Below are 17984 nucleotides of genomic sequence, written 5' to 3' on the forward strand. Positions count from 1 at the left end.
CAGAAGCATGAGAGGGCTGGCTGGGCTCTGAAGCGTGGCAGCTGAAGTTCTGGAGTCCTCAGAGGGATTCCCCCCTGAGAAGTGTGGATGGGAGTCTAAGCCCCACGCTGGGCTGGCCTGCCTGGAGCACCAGAACCAGGAAATAAACCCACATAACATCCAGCTGTGAAAAGCAGTGGGGTTTCTGTCTGCCAGGGAGAGACAGCTGGAGATGCAGAGAGCCTCTTAAAGTGCCAAAATTTATTTTGCAGCCACTTACCCTGGGCTTTAGAAGACAGAGAGCACAGCAAACTAGAGCAGCATGGGGAGAGTCTGGGTTTGGTGGCTCTGGGAGAGAGCTGAAGGGAGAGATGCAGCATCCCTGGGCGAAGTCCTGCCCCATACTGCAGGAGCCATCTTTCTCAGGCAGAGCACTCCCCTCCCTGTGATCTTGCCCTGTGGGGGGCGATAGACCCACCTGCAGGAATCCTCTTGCTCTACCCTGTGGAACTTAAGCCTGGCTACTGAGAGGTACAGCTAGAGGCACTTTAAGTCATTAAGCCTAACAGGAAGCCTGGCAGCAGCAGCAGATCTCCAGGAGCTTTGATACTTTAGGTGACCCTCCCCCGGGCCTGCTGCTGGTAGAAGCCAGCCTTGGTGCACAGCCTGGTTCTTTCTGCACACATCCAGGCCCAGCAGAGGGAGCCACAGGTTGCCTGGGACCAGTCACAGGCAGCATCTGACATAGATCTGCACCAGAGTCTTTGCAGACCTACCTAAGAGACAGAAACAAAGACAAAGAGGCAGCCAAAACGGGGGGACAAAGACACAGGCCCCAAATGAAAGAACAAAGAATCCTCTAGAAGAAGAATTAAATGAAATGGAAGCAAGCAATTTATCAGATATAGAGTTTAAAGTAATGATTATAAGGATACTCAACAGCATGAAAAAAAGATGTAGAAATCATGGAAAAGGACCAGTCAGAAATAAAGAATGCAATACCTGACACTCCTAGGTGGGAGAGTTTAGGGGGAAGAGGGATCAAGCAGAAAAGGTAAAAGGACTCATGGACATGGACAACACTGTGGTGACTGCGGGGATGGGGGTGAATGGGGTGTAAGGGGGCTAAATGGCAATAGGAAAAAACTATTAAAAAATGTAACATCTGAAATAAACAATACACTGAAAGGAATAAACAGACGGTTAGATGAGGCAGAGGACCAAAACAGTGATTTAGAAGACAATGTAGAAAAAACACCCAAGAAGAGCAGCAAAAAGGAAAAAAAATTTAATGAGGTGAGTTTAAAGGACCTTTGGAACAACATGAAATGTAACAACATCTGCATCATGGGAATACCAGAAGGAGAAGAGAGTGAGGAAGGGATGGAGGACCTACTTGAAGAAATACCTACCGAAATTTCCCTGACCTGGTGAGGGAAAGAGACACACAAGTCCAGGAAGTACACAAGTCCCAAACTAGATGGACCCTTAGAGTCCCACATCAAGACATATCATAATTCAAATGGCAAAGCTTAAAGACAAGGAGAGAATCTTAAAAGTTGTAAAGAAAAACAGTTAGTTACCTATAAGGGAGCTCCAATTAGGCTCTCATCTGATTTCTCAACAGAAACATTTCAGGCCAGAAGGAACTGGCATGACATATTCCAGATGATGAAAAGCAAGCACTTACCACCAAGGCTACTTCACCCAGCAAGGCTGTCATTTAAAATTGAAGGAAAAATAAAGAGCTTCCCAGACAAAAAAAAAAAAAGAAAGAAACTAAAGGAGTTTGTTACCACCAAACCAGTACTGCAATAGTTGTTGAAGGTCTTGCTTTAAGAAGAAAATAAAACAAAGGAAAACAGTAAAAAAATAAATAAAATGGCAATAAATACATATATATCAATAATCACTTTAAATGTAAATGGTTAAAATGCTCCAATCAAAAGATACAGGGTAGCTGAATGGATAAGAAAACAAGACCAATATACATGCTGCATACAAGAGACCCACCTCAGAATGAAAGAGGCACAAAGACAAAAAGTAAAGAGATGGAAAAAGACATTTCATGCAAATGGAAAGGAAAAAACAGTCACCCAAATGGATATTATAATTCCAGTTACACCAGTGAGAAAAACAGATTGCGAGAGATTAAGTAAACTTGACAGGGATATCATGCAGATCCAGGAATTAAACCCAAATCAATCTGGCTTCCAAGCCTAAGCAATTTTCCACTACATTTTACTGCTATTCAATACAGACACTGCAGATACAAATCTCTGTCTACAAATCATATGGGCAAGAAATTTAACTCCATTTTGTAAAGTTTTTTCTGTAACTAAATATAAGTTTGGTTGTGAGTCCCACTTTAGCTGAGAGGCAAAAACTGAATCTTTGCATTTTTGCTCTGAGGTCATGATGAGGTCCACTCTCCTCCAGGATTCTTCAAAACTCCACAGGCCTTTCCTTCAGCACTGCCAGTAACTAGGCTCTCCTCAACCTCCTATCTGACTCTCCTTTCTCAACCAGTCTGCAAACTATTTTTTCCTGGCCCTTTCAGATTTAGTTTTAGAGTTCGACTCAGGCTTTGTAGTGTCCAGAATTCAAGAACCAGACGCTTGCCTCTCCTCTACATTCTGCTGAGGTGTCACTTTCCTGCCCTGATTTCCACAAACAGTCACGCTATCTGAAAACAACAAGAATACCAGGATCAGAAAGCACATTGGTTAATATATCACAGTATCACCTGTTACATAAAGAAGGTCTTTTGACAATTAAAGCTGCTAAAAATGAAATGAGCTGTATGATACAGTGAACTCCCCAGTACAAGAAGTATTTAAGGGAAGGATAGTTGGCCATGTAGCTAAAGCAACAGAGATTTAACAGGTATGGAAGGTGGGGATGATTGGACCTGGAATATTTATCTTAATGAACAGGAGAGAGAGAAGTAAAAGACAGACAAGCCTACAATTTCAAGCAGATCAGAAGTGCTGACTTTCTCCATATTCAGGTGGAAGGTAGGAAGGGACAGGTTACCACAGACCTTAATACTGATAAGAGGATAATATTTTTAAACATGTATAGATCACAAAGGAATACAATGAGACTATCCAAGAATATGATGTCTTTTTTTTTAAATATTTTATTTATCTTTAGAGGGGAAGGAGAGAGGGAGAGAAACATCAATGTATGGTTGCCTTTGGTGTGTCCCCTGCTGGGAGTTGGCCTGCAGGGAACTGGCCTGCAACCCAGGCATGTGCCCTGACTGGGAATCGAACCGCGATCCTCTGGTTTGCAGGCCCGCGCTCAATCCACTGAGCTACACCAGCCAGGGAAGATGTCTTAAGGTACTCTAAAGTAAGATAAAAGTCTGTCCTCCTTGCTGAGAAAAGGGGACTGGATGGTAAAGGGAAAAAGTAAACATCGGGGAGATTACACGAAAACTCAGAGCTGCAATGATTCTGGCGCTGAACTCTGCCACTCAGCGACACCTTGATCCTGATCTAACCCTGCAGGGCCCCAGGAGAGAGAAGGCAGGGTGTGTCGAGTAGGAAGACAAAAAGTAGGTGTGGCAGAGACAGTTACGTTTATCCCTCTGACAGCCTAGGGAATGCATCCTCATTTTTCTAATATTACTCTCTAAACTCCTGTCAGAAAGCTGATGATTAACAATAATAATAATAATAATTTTTAAAGAAGATAAATTTCTTTGAAGCACTTCCAGGGGCCTCACAAGATATGCTGATCCACATTAAAATGCAGCACGGAGTTACGTAGCATTTCACATTAAAATTTAAGACTCTTCAAAATTTGATGTTATTTAATTTCAAAGCAGTATTTCAAAGGCACTATGGGAATAGAGAGAAAAAAAGGAGATAACAGTATTCTCTCACTATCAAGGAGAAACTTAAGGTAGGAGGGATGGGGGAGAATCTCTTGGACATTTTTAATGACAGCTTCATTTGCAATACAAATTTCTGTCCCTTTGTCACAATACAAGAACAAAAGGACCATCATATTTGTTGTTTCCTACATTATTACTTCAATTAAGATCAAGGCAAAAAGCTACATTTCTGGGTCTGACCTCCCCTTTAAGCCCTAAACCCATATACTGATTTGCTGTTGGTTTTCTCTCCCCTTAGATCCCATTCAACAAACACAACAAATTCAATGTATTCAACGTATCCAAAACTAAATTTATCATCTGTTCCCAAAATCTGATCTTCCTTTATGTCCATTTCAATGCACCAGACAAGACTAGGATATTCATCTGGACACCTTTTACCCTGTAAGAGGAAGGAATCATTGATCTTGGTTCCTAAGTGGCTCTCAGTGGGCCTCCCCATCTTCATTCCTTCTGCGATTTGCTCTCTCGGCTCAGGCCCTCGTCATCTCTCCTCTGAGCCCCACACCGGCTTCTCAGCCAATCTCCCCCTTCTCATCTCCTCTCCCACCAATACATTCTGGGCAGCAGTACCAGAGAGGTACCCCCAAAAGGAGAATTTGATCACACCACACTTCAGAATAAAGTCTTGGGATAAATGAGTCTCATCCTCTGCAATACATAAACCAGGTATCTTTTTAAAAGCCCTCCATGAGTCAGCCATTAACAGCTTTACCTACCACCACTGGCCACATCCCACAACTGCTACAACTCAGCCAGCCTGAACCACGGCAGCTCTATGCCCTGTGCTGCTTTACACTTTTCTGACTTTCCTAGGGTACAACCCCTCTCTTCAGAATGTCCTTCCCCTCTTCGACGAGCCACAAATCAAAACTCCATTCCTAAGACTTCCAGTCAAGACAGAGGTGTAGGTAAAAGTGACTCACCTCCTTGCACAACCACAGCAAAAAAACAACTACAGTACAAAATAAGTATCACCCAGAATTTTCAGAAAATTGAACGTTATGGAAGTCCGACAACCAAGGAATTAAAGAGGTCACATTCATCCCAATGGGTAGGAGGGGTGGAGATGTGGTGAGGCATGGGGACATGCGGAGGTGTGGAGACACAGAACAATTAGTCCCACACCCATGTGTGGTGGATAAAAATTGGGAGGGACACCTTGGGAGCAAGGGATCCCAGCCCCACACCAGGTCACACAGCCCCGGGTTCCAGTGCCAGGAAGGTAAGTCCCCATAACTCTTGGCTGTAAAAACCAGTGGGGACAGGTTGGAGGAAGAAACTGCAGAATTATCAAGAGTCTCCTTTTAAATGGCCCACAACAGACTTACAACTTACAAAGATACTTCCTCTGGGCTTCAGCATCGAGACAGCAGCTGGAAGGGCACCAGTGAGAAATTAAAGTCTCTGGCACTAGGGTGAGTGCCAGGGGACAGCTTCCTCCCAGAAAACACTCCAGAGGCCAGGAAGCAGCACTCTCTCCCCTCTGAGCCCTGCCACACACAGAGCCACAGAGCAGTGACACCACATCAGACACTGCATCGACTTAGTTCACACCAGTTGACCCAACCTTGATATTACCTAAGGCTCCATGGCATTGGACTTACTGGTGCGCTTTTCTACAATAAGCCATGCTACTAAGATGGAGTTGAAGCAGCTCTACCCAATACATAGAAACAACATAGGGAGGCTGCTAAAATGAGACAAAGAAATATGGCCAAAATGAAAGAACAAACTCCAGAAAAAGAACTAAACAAAATGGAGATAAGCAATCTATCAGATACAAAGTTCAAAACACTGGTTATCAGGATGCTCAAGGAACTCACTGAATACTTCAAGAACATTAAAAAGACCCAGGCAGAAATGAAGGTTACACTAAGTGAAATAAAGAAAAATTTACAGGGAATCAACAGTGGAGTAGATGAATCTGAGAATCAAATCACTGATTTGGAACACAGGAAGAAAAAAATTCAATCAGAACATCAAAAAGAAAAAAGAATTTTAAAAAAGGATAGCCTAAAGAGCCTCTGGGACCACTTCAAACATACCAACATTCAAATTATAGCAGTGCTGAAAGGAAGGGAGAAAGAGTAAGAAACTGAAAATTTATTGGAAAAAAATAATGAAAGAAAAGTCCCCTAATTTGGTGAAGAAAATAGACATAAAAGTCCAGAAAACACAGACAGTCCCAAACAAGATGGGCCCGAAGAGTACCACACCAAGACACATCATAATTAAAATGCCAAAGGTTAAAGATAAATAGAGAAACTCAAAAGCCGCAAAAGAAAAGCAGATAGTTACCTACAAAGGAGTTCCCACAGGACTATCAGCTGATTTCTCAAAAGAAACTTTGCAGGCAAAAAGGGACTGGCAGGAAGTATTCAAAGTGATGAAAAGCAAGGACCTACAACCTAGATTACTCTATCCAGCAAAGCTTTCATTTAGAATGGAAGGGCAGATAAAGTTCTTCCCAGATGAGGTAAGGCTAAAGGAGTTCATCATCATCAAGCTATTATTATATGAAATGTTAAAAGGACTTATTTAAGAAAAAGAAAAAGATCAAAACTATGAACATTAAAATGGCAATAAATTCACAATTATTAACAATTGAATGTAAAAAGCAAACTAAGCAAACAAGCAGAACAGAAACAGAATCATAGATATGGAGATCATTTGGAGGGTTATCGGCTGGGAGGGGGCCAGGGAGAATGGGAGGAAAGGTACAGGGATTAAAAAGTACAAATCAGTAGCTATAGGATACACAGGGGGAGGTTAAGAATAGTACAGGAAATGGAGTAACCAAAGAACTTATATGCATGACCCATGGACATGAACTAAGGGTGTGGGGGGGAATGGGTGGTACCAGGTGGAGGGAAGCAAAGCAGGAAATATTGGGACCATTGTAATAGCATATAATCAATGAAATATATTTTTTTAAATCCATGTCTTCAGGAACTCTTCCCTGACTCTTTGCCACCCCTGCTTCTCCCCTCCCTGCTTTCACAGCAAAGCAGCTTCTGCCTCTCCAGCACCTGTCACACTCTGCTGAAATGCCTAGTTGCTATACTGGCTTACACATCAGACTAATAGCCCAAGGAAGTTGTCTTCTCCTCCATGCACAGAACCTGACACACAAGAAGTGGTCACTGAACTGCATTTTTTTCATTAAGTACCTTGGGTTCTCCTTATGCTATCTGTAACATTTTTTCCTGGTTTTCAATACAGGTAACAAGTGAGGGATTTCTGGTAAGTAATATTCTGTATGCTCAATTTAACAGGAAAATGGCAAGGATCCTTTACTAATGTCTTCCCCAGGCAGCAGTTCGCCACACCACGTGCACACTTCCATGTGAAACGTAATGTTTAAAACTAACATGCAAGTTAAGCAGAGGCAGTATCCCATTTTTATGGAGAAGAAAGCCACAGCTCAGAGAGGATAATAAATTCTCCTAATGTTACAGAGCTGGATAGTGGATCAGGCAAATACTGAAACGTAGACTTTATTTGAACGCAATAGCCCTCATATAAGAGAGAACACAGAAAGTAAACGGAAAGAAAAGACAATGCGAAGAATTTTTAAAAGAAAATGTTCTAAGTTCTCCAGTCTTACAGTTTTCTCTTTTCTCCACGTTCCTCTTCAGAATAGGTGACCCTGGGTAATGGGGTCATTCTAAGACCACAGATGTTGCTTAGAACACTGTGTTAAGGAAGGTTAAGGTTAACAGTTCAATAAACTTAACCATTAATTAGTTTCATTCCACTAGGCATCCATCCACTAAACTTGTAACCCTTGTAAACCATCTTACAAACACGTGGACCAGGACACTGGGTCAAGGCTCAGTTTCAATCCAGTGTTACAAACGCTCAAAGTACTAACCTTCCTAATGGCGCTTGCACATTTTGGTATCTGAAAGCTGTCACGAAGAGGCTCAGCTCTGCAAACGGAATGCACATTGAAATGCCTAACTAGAAAAGGTAAGTCTGAGGGTTATTTCGTGTGCTCATCCCAGAGCACGAGGACTGCCCTCCCCCAGGAATGGGTGAGGACATGCTGCCCTTCACACCATGCCCATGCACGCTCTAGGTTGGGGACATTCTGGGGCAACCTCTGGGTACTGACGGCTGTGGGCTCAACCTATGGTGCATGCCTGCCAGCTCAAAAGCAAGGACTAGAACAAGCCCAATGTCCCCACTTCTCCAAGTCCTGCACGGTAGTGTGGTGTCATAAAGCATGCTTGGCCTACCGGAGGTAATCCAGCCCCCATAAAGATTGCATCAGCTGCTACACAATGTTTGGAGTTCATAACCCAAAGAACTAAGAGTTACATTTCAGGAACACCAGGCAGAGAGCCCAACAACAGCAGCCTTGAAAAAGACAAGGAAGAAAAACTGTAGCAGCAACTCACTGAGCATGTGACTTGAGACTCTTGGCAGGCTGCCTTTGGGGCCGGTCAGTCTGTGGACAGAGAATTCACATCTTTCTCTCTGCTGCCAAAGGCCACAAAGGCCCTGACAGAGGGATATGGACTCAGACCCTACTTCAAGCTAATAAGCAATGAGATCTTCTGGGAGAACAGCGAATGAATAACCACAATGCGCATCTGTTGTACACATGCGTGTGACTGATCAGCGTTACTCTAACCGGGCTTTATGACTCCCACAGCCTGAAACAGTAATATATTAATTGCGTATCAAATATGCAACCAATGCAAGGTTTCTCACCCGGTAGGCAGATTGCTAAACAAAACTCTGAAGCAAAAGCAAAGGTCAGAGTTCAGCTAAACAAGTCAACCGACATTAAAAGCACATGAATTGAGACAATGGGCCAAGAGCAGCTAATACAAGATGAACATCTCTGGGGAAGCTACAGTCTATGGGGGAGGAGGAAAGAAAGCAAGAGGAATGTCAGTATTATATGGCAATTGCTGGAACAGTAGGCATATCAGGGTATATGAAGATCACCAGCCAGTGTTAAAAAAAGAGCAAAAGCAAACAGGCAAGCATCAACCCCAAAGAAGACCAATGGGAAGAGTTAAAAAAAACTACCCTAGGAATCATCTAGTCTGCATTCGCTAATGAAGGTATAAAAAGAATGTAACTTGCCCAAATTCATGCTGATTTCCAATCGGTAGCAAAGCCAGGGCTGGAACCTGCATTTCCAGTGCTCTCTGCCACAGCGGAACACTGTTCCAAAACTAGAGAAAATGGGGCCAGTTCCTGGCTTCTGAAGCTGAGTGGGTGAATACAACTTCCAAAAGTGCAGACCCTGAAGACACACTGCCTAATGACTGTGCATGGGGACGTGGGGGGTGGGGGGAGTGGGACAGTGAGGGATGGGTGTCCTCAAGGGTGGGAGACCTGGAGACAGAATAGTATCCACATGTGTTAAGTCAGTAATCAGAAAAATTAAAAGCATATTTTTTGTTAAAGGGCAGCAAACATCCTCCTCAAAGCAACAATTTGCTAAAAGGTTGCTTCAGTGGTGTTACTATATACTCCTCCCCTAGCAGAGAGCTATTATATCACTTATGCTAAGAATGGGAAGATGTCTTGCACACAGCATTTCTTAAAGATCACTGAAATTAAGGTATATTACAACATAATCATGTCAACTTCAGACTGAGCTTGCAAGACCTTCCCCCAGCAGAACTTCATTATGGCCTCATGAAGTTCAAGGTAATACACAAAAACCCAAGTTACTGAGAAAACTGAAACACAAGCCAGTTGTAATTATGAGGTAATGAGACCAATGCTACACTGAAGTCATTCACCAAACACTTACTAATTCTGGGTCACACACCCTGGCTGGGTGGCTTAGCTGGTTGGAAGACTGTCCCATACACCAAAAGGTTGTGGGTTCAATCCTGGGTCGGGGCACATACCCAGGTTACAGTTTTGATCCCTGGTCGGGGTACGAACAAGGGACAAGCAATTGATGTTTCTCTCTCACATGGATGTGTGTGTCTCTCTCTCCCTCCCTCTCCCCAGCTTCCCATCTGTCTAAAATCAATAAATATATCCTCCGGTGAGGATTAAAAAAAAGACACAGCCCCTCTCCAGTGAGGAAAACAAACACATGTGACACTGACTGTAGAGCCACTCGATGTTATAGGGCAGTGCAGCTCTAAATGCGGCCCCCGGCCCAGCGCTGCCCTACCACCGGCTCGCTGCTGGTCCACAGGAAGACAACCAACTCCAGAAACTGGGAGTGAACATTTAGAAACCTTTATCCCAACTTAATAGTAACTTTAGGTCTGCTGAATCTAACAATTTGGGCTTCTGTCGTGTGTTTTTGTTTATCTGTTATTCTTCATTCTTCCAGGATTTCATTTTTGCCGCATTTTACAAAATTATCGGTCCACAAATAGGTCGAGAAGCAATGCAATACAGTGATGTAACAGACGTACTATACATTACACTGTGCTAGCACAGATAAGAAACAGCTTGTGAGATCTAAGAGGCGCTCCAAAGAGGAGATAACCCTCGCCCCACAAGAGGTTAGTCAGACAGTGAGAAGTGGAAGGCCTCTCAGGCAGAGGACGGGCATCTGCAAAGAGTCCTGGACCACACAAGGGGGTCCTCTGTTTACAGCATAAAGTTTGAGGCATAGTAATAAACAGTGAAAATGCAGATAGTTAAGCTAACAAGAGATTGAAAGAGACCTGTATGACTGTGATTTTGGCTTTGGACTTTACCCAAAACACAAGAGGGAACCACCAAATATTTTCCCCCACACTTCCCTCAAACCTTAAATGCTATTATTAACCACGGTCCCATCATATAGGATCTTTTCCTTGTATTTTGAGACCTCTCAAATATAATATTTTTGCCTTGCCCTTACTTTTTTTTCTTTTTTTGATTTATTTTATTTCATTTTTATTCTGTAGGAGGAGGAGATGAAGCAGGACGGTGGAGGCAAAGGGGGAAAATGGAGACAACTGTAACAGAATAAACAAGAACCACTGAGCATGTTCCTAATCAGACAAATGATGTGTTTATATTTTCATTAAAGCTATTCTGACAGATTTGAAGGGACAGAGACCAGAGGGACAGACAGACCCCACTTACGAACACACTGAAGTAATTTGGGTGGGAAGTGAAAATAACCTGCTTCATGTCAAGGAAAACAGGCAAAAGAGAATGGCTTAGAAAAATGTTTTAGTGTAAGAATATATAATATCCCTTACATATTAAGATGGGTCAGAATCTGTAACTAGATAGTTTTTCACTTAATGCAATAAGTCGCCTGATTATACAGCTGGGAGATCAGTACAAGTATATAAATGATGAGTGGGTTACTAATAGAAGGCATGTCAGAGTAAAATGACAAATTCTAAAATGAAATGTAAAAGTTCAGTAAATATAAGTATGATAAATGTGTTGCTGAGAGACAAGAGCGGTATCTGGGGTAAAGGGTGAAATTTTAGAATGATCCTGGGCTTTAATAATTTAAATAGATGTGTGTATGTGTGTGTGTAAGTATGTGCATAATGAATAAAGCATTGCAACCAGCACATTTCCTTTGCACATTCTATGTTCATGGCAGCAATTTAAACACCATGGGAGACACAAGGGGGAATAAGAATAGTCCTTTAACTACCAGCTCCATGGCAACTCTGGGGTCTTCTGAGGTGCCCTAGAAGTAAGTTCTGTGCCACAGCAAGAAATGAGTATTTCCTAAAATATCTACAGGGAAAAGTTGAGTCCCTTTCAAATCCCATCTCCAGCACAGACACACAACTTTCTGACGCATGGATCCATGGATCCATGGATCTGGCTTTCTGAGTCTAGTCCTGGACTATAACACATCTGCAGGTTCTCAAATCACTTATAGCAATTCCATGGCCACTCTGAGATTTAAGAAAAATGTTCAAGGGAAAAGAGGCTCAAGAAATGGCACCTGAGTTAAACTACTGAGTCGGCCAGCTCCCCTGGAATGACCCAGTCTCCAAGAGAAGCACAGCCCTCCCTCCCAAACGGGCCGCAAACTGCACAGAGAGCCAGTGACACTCTCCTCCTTAGGATGGAGCTCACAGGCTTAGCGAGTCCCTGAAACCCAGTGTCCTGAGAGCAAGCAATAAGGATGGGGAATGTAGGGCAAAGTGTATACCACTTTCCCTGGATCATTTTGAAAAAAAAAGTAAGTCTATTATTAGATACAGTCACAAACAATTCAAGTATTGTGCCATCCTGGACATTCACACTCCCATTAGCCACAGGGAATGCCTCTCGGGTCAACTCTGCCATTGTGGGCCAGGCCCAACACCCGTTGGTGGTCGGACTGTGTATACCAGGCCCTCACAACAAGGGCCAGTGATTTTCAAGGCACATGATTTTACCGAGGTGTATAACAGGCTTAGTTGTAGAACAACTCTCCTTCATTATGGTCATGAACAAGGACACACAACCCCTTTTGTGTCTGCAGAGCTGCATCTATGCAAGTGAAATTAACCTGTTAATTTAATCTAATTACTTCACAAGTATACACGATTAAATGCTCAAAAATTTAATTTACCTAAAGTATAAGCTTTTAATCGAAGATCACCAACTGCCACTTGACTTTCCTTTATAAAAACATAATATTGCGTGTGTCTTTGTAAAATGACACTGAGTATAAGATAAATACTTACACAGAAGAAAAGAGAATATAGAACTATCTCCTAAGAGCACTAATTGTTGTTTTTATTAGAAAATAAAGCCTCAATCAGAGCCTACCCATCTGTAAGACACTACTGGGAACCAACAGAAAACAAAAAGGGCTAATTATCCACAAGGTCTGAAAAAGGCAGAAAACAGAATTGCTTGATACCAGCAGTGCATGGAGGTAAGGGAAGAGAAGCTCTCCATTCAAAGGCCCGGGACCCTCTGCAAGTCCCGTACAAAGCACCAGCATGCAAAGTGATGAATAAGCTTCATTGATAATGCTGCCTACGTCACGGCTGGCTGAACATTCAGTCCACAAACAGAAGGCTTCTTGTATTTGCTCGAACCAACCATAGGAAAGTTTTAGCAAAACGACTGTTATATTCAAATGGAAATCGGTACTTTCCAGCAAGAATGGACAATTAGCCATTCCTTAAAGTGGCACTGACAGGAAGAGCAGGGAACCGTCCCAGAAATGGTCGCAAACAGTCTACATTTCAAAATGTGAAGTAAATAACGACGACTACGGTTAGCATTTTGAAAAAGTCACAGAGCAGACATAAAATGAGCTGTTGGGGGGGGTCTCCCCTTTTTTGACCCACTCTGCTAAATTTTACCCAATAATCCCCCTGTAGTAAACCTCTTATTATATACAAATGTAAATCATAGTCTAAGATTTCAGCCTATGGCTCAGATGGTGTTTCTTAAACATTAGGGAAAAAAGTATAGAGCCTATTTCTACATCATTTGAGTCTACTTTTAAGGCTGTTGTCACCCGATTAACAGTCTTGTAGATTCTCCGAGACTCGCAGGACAGTCACCCCCTTCACCTCCATCTCCAAGCACACACACAACGTTGGCCAGTGGACCTGCACATACGGCTTTCTGAGGCTGACCCTGGGGGCTAGAACATGTCTGCAGGCTCTTAAATAAGTTACAAAGATTCCATGGCCACCTTGAAACTGAAGAAAAATGTTCAATAAAAGAAGAGATTCAAGAAATTGTGCCAGAGTTAAGCAATAACATGCTTAGCTATGATACCGAAAGCATAGGCGATGAAAGAAAAAACTGACAAACTAAACTTGATCAAAATTAAAATGTTTGGACTTCAAATGACACCATCAAGGAAGTGAGAGCACAACCAACAGAATGAGAGACAATATTAGTAAGTCACGTATATGATAAGAGACTTGTACCTACAAAGAAATCTTTAAATTTAATAATGTAAGACAAATAACCTAATTAAAAATGGAAAGAAATGTGAATAAGATATTTCCCTTTAAAAACATACAAATGGTCAACAAGAATGTGAAAAGATGCTCAACATTATTGGTTATTAGGAAAATGCAAAACCACAGTGAAATATCACTCCAAACCCACTAGAATGGTTATAATAAAAGATAATAAGAAGTATTGGTGAGGATGTAGAGAAATCAAAGCCTTCGTGTAAAATGTAAAATGTTGCAACCACCTGGCTGGTGTAGCTCAGTGGACTAAGCGTGGGCCTGTGAACCAAAAGATCATGGTTCGATTCCCAGTCAGGTCACGTGCCTGGGTTGCAGGCCAGTTCCCAGCAGGGGACTCACGAGAAGCAACCATACATTGATACTTCTCTCCTTCTCTCCTTCCCTTCCCCTCTAAAGATAAATAAATAAAATCTTAAATGTTGCGATCATTTTGGAAAATAGAGTTAAACAGAGAGATACCACAAGACCCAGCGATTCCACTCTTGGGTATCCAAGGAAAAGGAAAACATGTCCACGCAAAATTTGTAAATACATATTCACAGAAATATTCATGAAAGCCAAAAAGTGGACATTCCCCTGGCCAGTGCAGCTCAGGTGGTTGGGCATCACCCTGCACACTGAAAGGTCACTGGTTCAATTCCTGGTTAGGGCACAGGCCTCAGTTGTAGATTTGGTCCCTGGTCAGGGAACATGCAAAAGACAACCAATCAATGTTTCTCTCCTCCTCTCTCCCCCTCCCTTCTCCTCTCTCTGAAGTTAATAAAAGAAAAACAAATTTTAAGTGGAACTAACCCAAATGTTCAACAACTGATGAATGGATAAAAAGAAATTTGTCTATCCATGCATAGAGTATCAGTCAGCAGTACAAAGGAGTGTATGCAAAAACATGGACGAACCTCTGAAACACTATGCTAAGTGAAAGAAGCCAGTCACAAAAGAGCACAAAATGTATTAATTCCACTGATACGAAATGTCCAGAATAGTCAACTCTATATAAGCAAAGAGCACAGTAGAGGTTACCCAGTGATAGGAGGGAGTGGAAGAGAGCTGGGAGTGCGTGTTAATACAATAAGTATGAGCTTTCTTCCTGGAGTGATAAAAGTGTTCTAAAATTAGATGATGGTGAATGGCTGCACAAATCTATAAATATACTAAAAATCATAAAACTGTACTTTAAATAGGTAAATGTTATATCGTGTAAATTATATCTCAATAAAGCTTTTTTAAAAATTGTGCCAAACTGCAAACCTTTATGAATTCCTAAAAGCCGTCCATAAAGCTACCTGGTAACAGAAGGGGCCAGGCATATTTACCAACCTAGACCCCAAGCACTGGTCTAAAGCTGGCCCAGCTCTGCAGGCACTGAAGTACCAAACACATGCATTCCAAACACTTTGAGTTTCTAAGGATTACCAAAGTCTAGAGGCTCTGGGTGCCAATTTTGGTTTACTGCAACAAACACTGACTGAAGCCACCACAGGCCAAGGACCATGATTTGGATACAAGGATATAAACTGGGACAGCAAATACGGAAAACAGTATGGAGGTTCCTCAAAAAATTAAAAATAGAACTACTTTATGGCCCAGCAATTCCACTTCTGGGTATTTAACTGAAGAAATCCAAAACACTAATTCAAAAAGACATAAGCACCCCTATGTTCACTGCAGTGTTATTTACAACAGGCAAGATACGGAAGCAGCCCAAGTGCCTGTCCACAGATGAGTGGATAAAGGTGATGTAGTACACGCAGGATGGGGCAAAAATAGGTTTACAGTTGTGAGTACACAAAATAGAGTTTATTCTTGTATTATTATTTATTAATTATGGTATTAGTTTCCATATGAACAACTGTAAACCTACTTTTGCCCTACTCTGTGAATACAATTGAATATTACTAGGTCATAAAAAAGAGTGAAATCCTACTATCTGCAGCATGGATGGACATAGAAGGTATTACGCTGAGTGAAATAAGTCAGACAGAGAAAGACAAATACCACATGGTTTCACTAACGTGTGAAATCTAAAGAACAGAATAAATGAACAGACAGACTCACAGATTCAGAGAACAAACTGATGGTTGCTGGAATGGAGGGGGGAGGGGACAGGGTGTCAAAGGGGAAGGCATTAAGAAGTACCAACTGGTAGTGACAGAACAGTCATGAGGACACAGAGCACAGCATAGAGAATACAGCCAATAACATTGTAATAATGACCTATGCTGCCAGGTGGGCACTAGACTTATCGGAGGGGATCGCTTCATAAATTATATAAATGTCTAACCACTATGCTGTACACCTGAAACTAATAATCATGTTGAATGTCAACTGTAGTTGAAACAAAAATTTTTAAAGACTCTAAGGACAAAAGATACAGTTTGCCCAGTGCCCCGGGAGTTCATCGCCTGTTAAGTCTAAGACAAACATGCATGTCGATGATTCAAGGCCAGTGCCCTGGGTGCACACTACAGGGATACATATGGGGGCAGAGAAATAGCACAAATTAATTTAGTCCTAAGACGGTTGACCCACAAAAGCTTCATAGGAATGATGACACCTGAGCAGGGCTTTTAAAAGGCTTGGTGGACGGGAATGGTGCAGAAAAGGGGAAGGAAGGAGGAAAGCAAACTGTAACGAAGGCAAGGAAAAGGTGCATGCAATAGCAAAGAGGCTTCAGGACTGAGAGAAATTTGGGAACAGAAAGGCTGAGACAGGGATATTAGAGGATGAGTTTATGGAATTAAGCCAGATTGTGGACGGTCTTCTGGATTTGCTACAATTTTTTTAAAGATTTTATTTATTTATCTTTAGAGGGGAGGGAAGGAGAGAGGGAGAGAAATATCAATGTATGGTTGCCCCTTGGGGGTCCCCTCCTGGGAACTGGCCTGCAACCCAGGCATGTGCCCTGACTGGGAATCGAACCTCGATCATCTGGTTTGCAGGCCAGTGCTCAACCCACTGAGCTACACCAGCCAGGCTGGATCTGCTACAATTTTATAAATTTTATCCTAAAGGTAACAGTGAATCACTGAAGGGTTTTAAGTAGATGAATGAAATAATCACATATTTTTTAAAAATATTACCCCAGCAATTGTTTGTAGGATGAAGATCCACCAGGAAAAGGCATCTCCAGCTTTTGTTTACCTATGTGATTATTTTCCATGTGCTTTCATACAAAATTTTACACAAAACTCCAAGACGTGAACAAGCAAAAAGCAAAGCTCTTCCGGTTGAAACAGTGGTGGAGGGCCTGGGGCCCCACCTGGACAATGCTCCTTCAGCCCCCACCCCGGAAGGACCCCTGTGTCCTGCAGAAGACAGTGTGGGAAACTTTGGACAAAAAGAGTTCATAATGGAATATTAGGGATTAATTAGGAAGCTAGTGCAATAGTCCGGGAGGAAAATAATCAGCATCTAAAATAAGCATAAATGGAGAAAAGGGTCCAAAAAGTTATACCAAGATATGGAATTGCCAGGCCTTCAGGACTGACTAGACGTACAGTGAGGAAGAAGGAAGAGCCAAGGACAACCCGCGGGCTTCCCACCTAGTGAAAAGGAATGACTACAATGATCAAAGGATATACACAAGGGACACCTGACGTTCCTGAAGACATTTCAACCTAGTAGTTCCCCAAACCGAACTGCTGCCCCTTTCTCCCACACCTGTCCTGGGAGCTGGGTTTCTTCATCTCAGTATGCTGGTGCTTGAGCCCGAAACCCGGCTCCCCCTGTCATCTGCGCTCCCCACCCCACATTCCGCCCACTGCCGGTGCCACTGATTCTAATCCCAAAATCTGTTTCATCCGTCCACCCCTTCCTTCGTCACAGCCACTACTCTCCTGTACGCCGCCGCCGATACCTCACTTCTCAATTTCTCCAACAGCCTCTTAATCGGTCTCCTTGCCACTATCCTTGACTCACTCCAATCCATTTCACACACAAGGATGACCTTTCCAAAGTGTAAAACCCTTCCATGGGTTCCCTTTGCACTTCAAGTCTGAAGACGGGGAATATGTCCTGTTGTTTTCACCCAGGGACACCCAGTGCCTAATGTCCAGTACGCAGAAAGAATGAAAGAGGGAGGATCAGGTCTGGGGCAATATGACGAGTTCAGCTACAGGCCTACTGGGTTGGCAGTGTCTGTGGGATGTCCATGCAGAGCTACCCACCTGGCAAAGGGCAATATGGGCCTGGCTCCGACCTGACGTTTGGCT

General features: G+C 42.6%; 1 protein-coding gene across 3 annotated transcripts in view; it reads right to left on the reverse strand.

Moving 5' to 3' along the window:
- The window catches only part of IGSF11 (immunoglobulin superfamily member 11), a 160558-nt gene that overhangs the window by 84929 nt on the left and 57645 nt on the right, over positions 1–17984 (reverse strand). Inside the window, exon 1 of one of the 3 annotated variants that reach the window (XM_037045543.1) lies at positions 8290–8332. The exons of the other annotated variants lie outside the window; for them this stretch is intronic. Coding sequence (XP_036901438.1) covers positions 8290–8296 — 7 coding nt within the window. The 5' untranslated portion in view covers positions 8297–8332. Of the gene's footprint in view, positions 1–8289; positions 8333–17984 lie in introns of those variants that run through there. 3 annotated transcript variants of the gene reach the window in all.

The sequence above is a fragment of the Sturnira hondurensis genome, unplaced genomic scaffold (assembly GCF_014824575.4).
Source record: "Sturnira hondurensis isolate 20B ecotype Veracruz unplaced genomic scaffold, ASM1482457v3 Scaffold0004338, whole genome shotgun sequence".
NCBI classification, from domain to species: Eukaryota; Metazoa; Chordata; class Mammalia; order Chiroptera; family Phyllostomidae; genus Sturnira; species Sturnira hondurensis.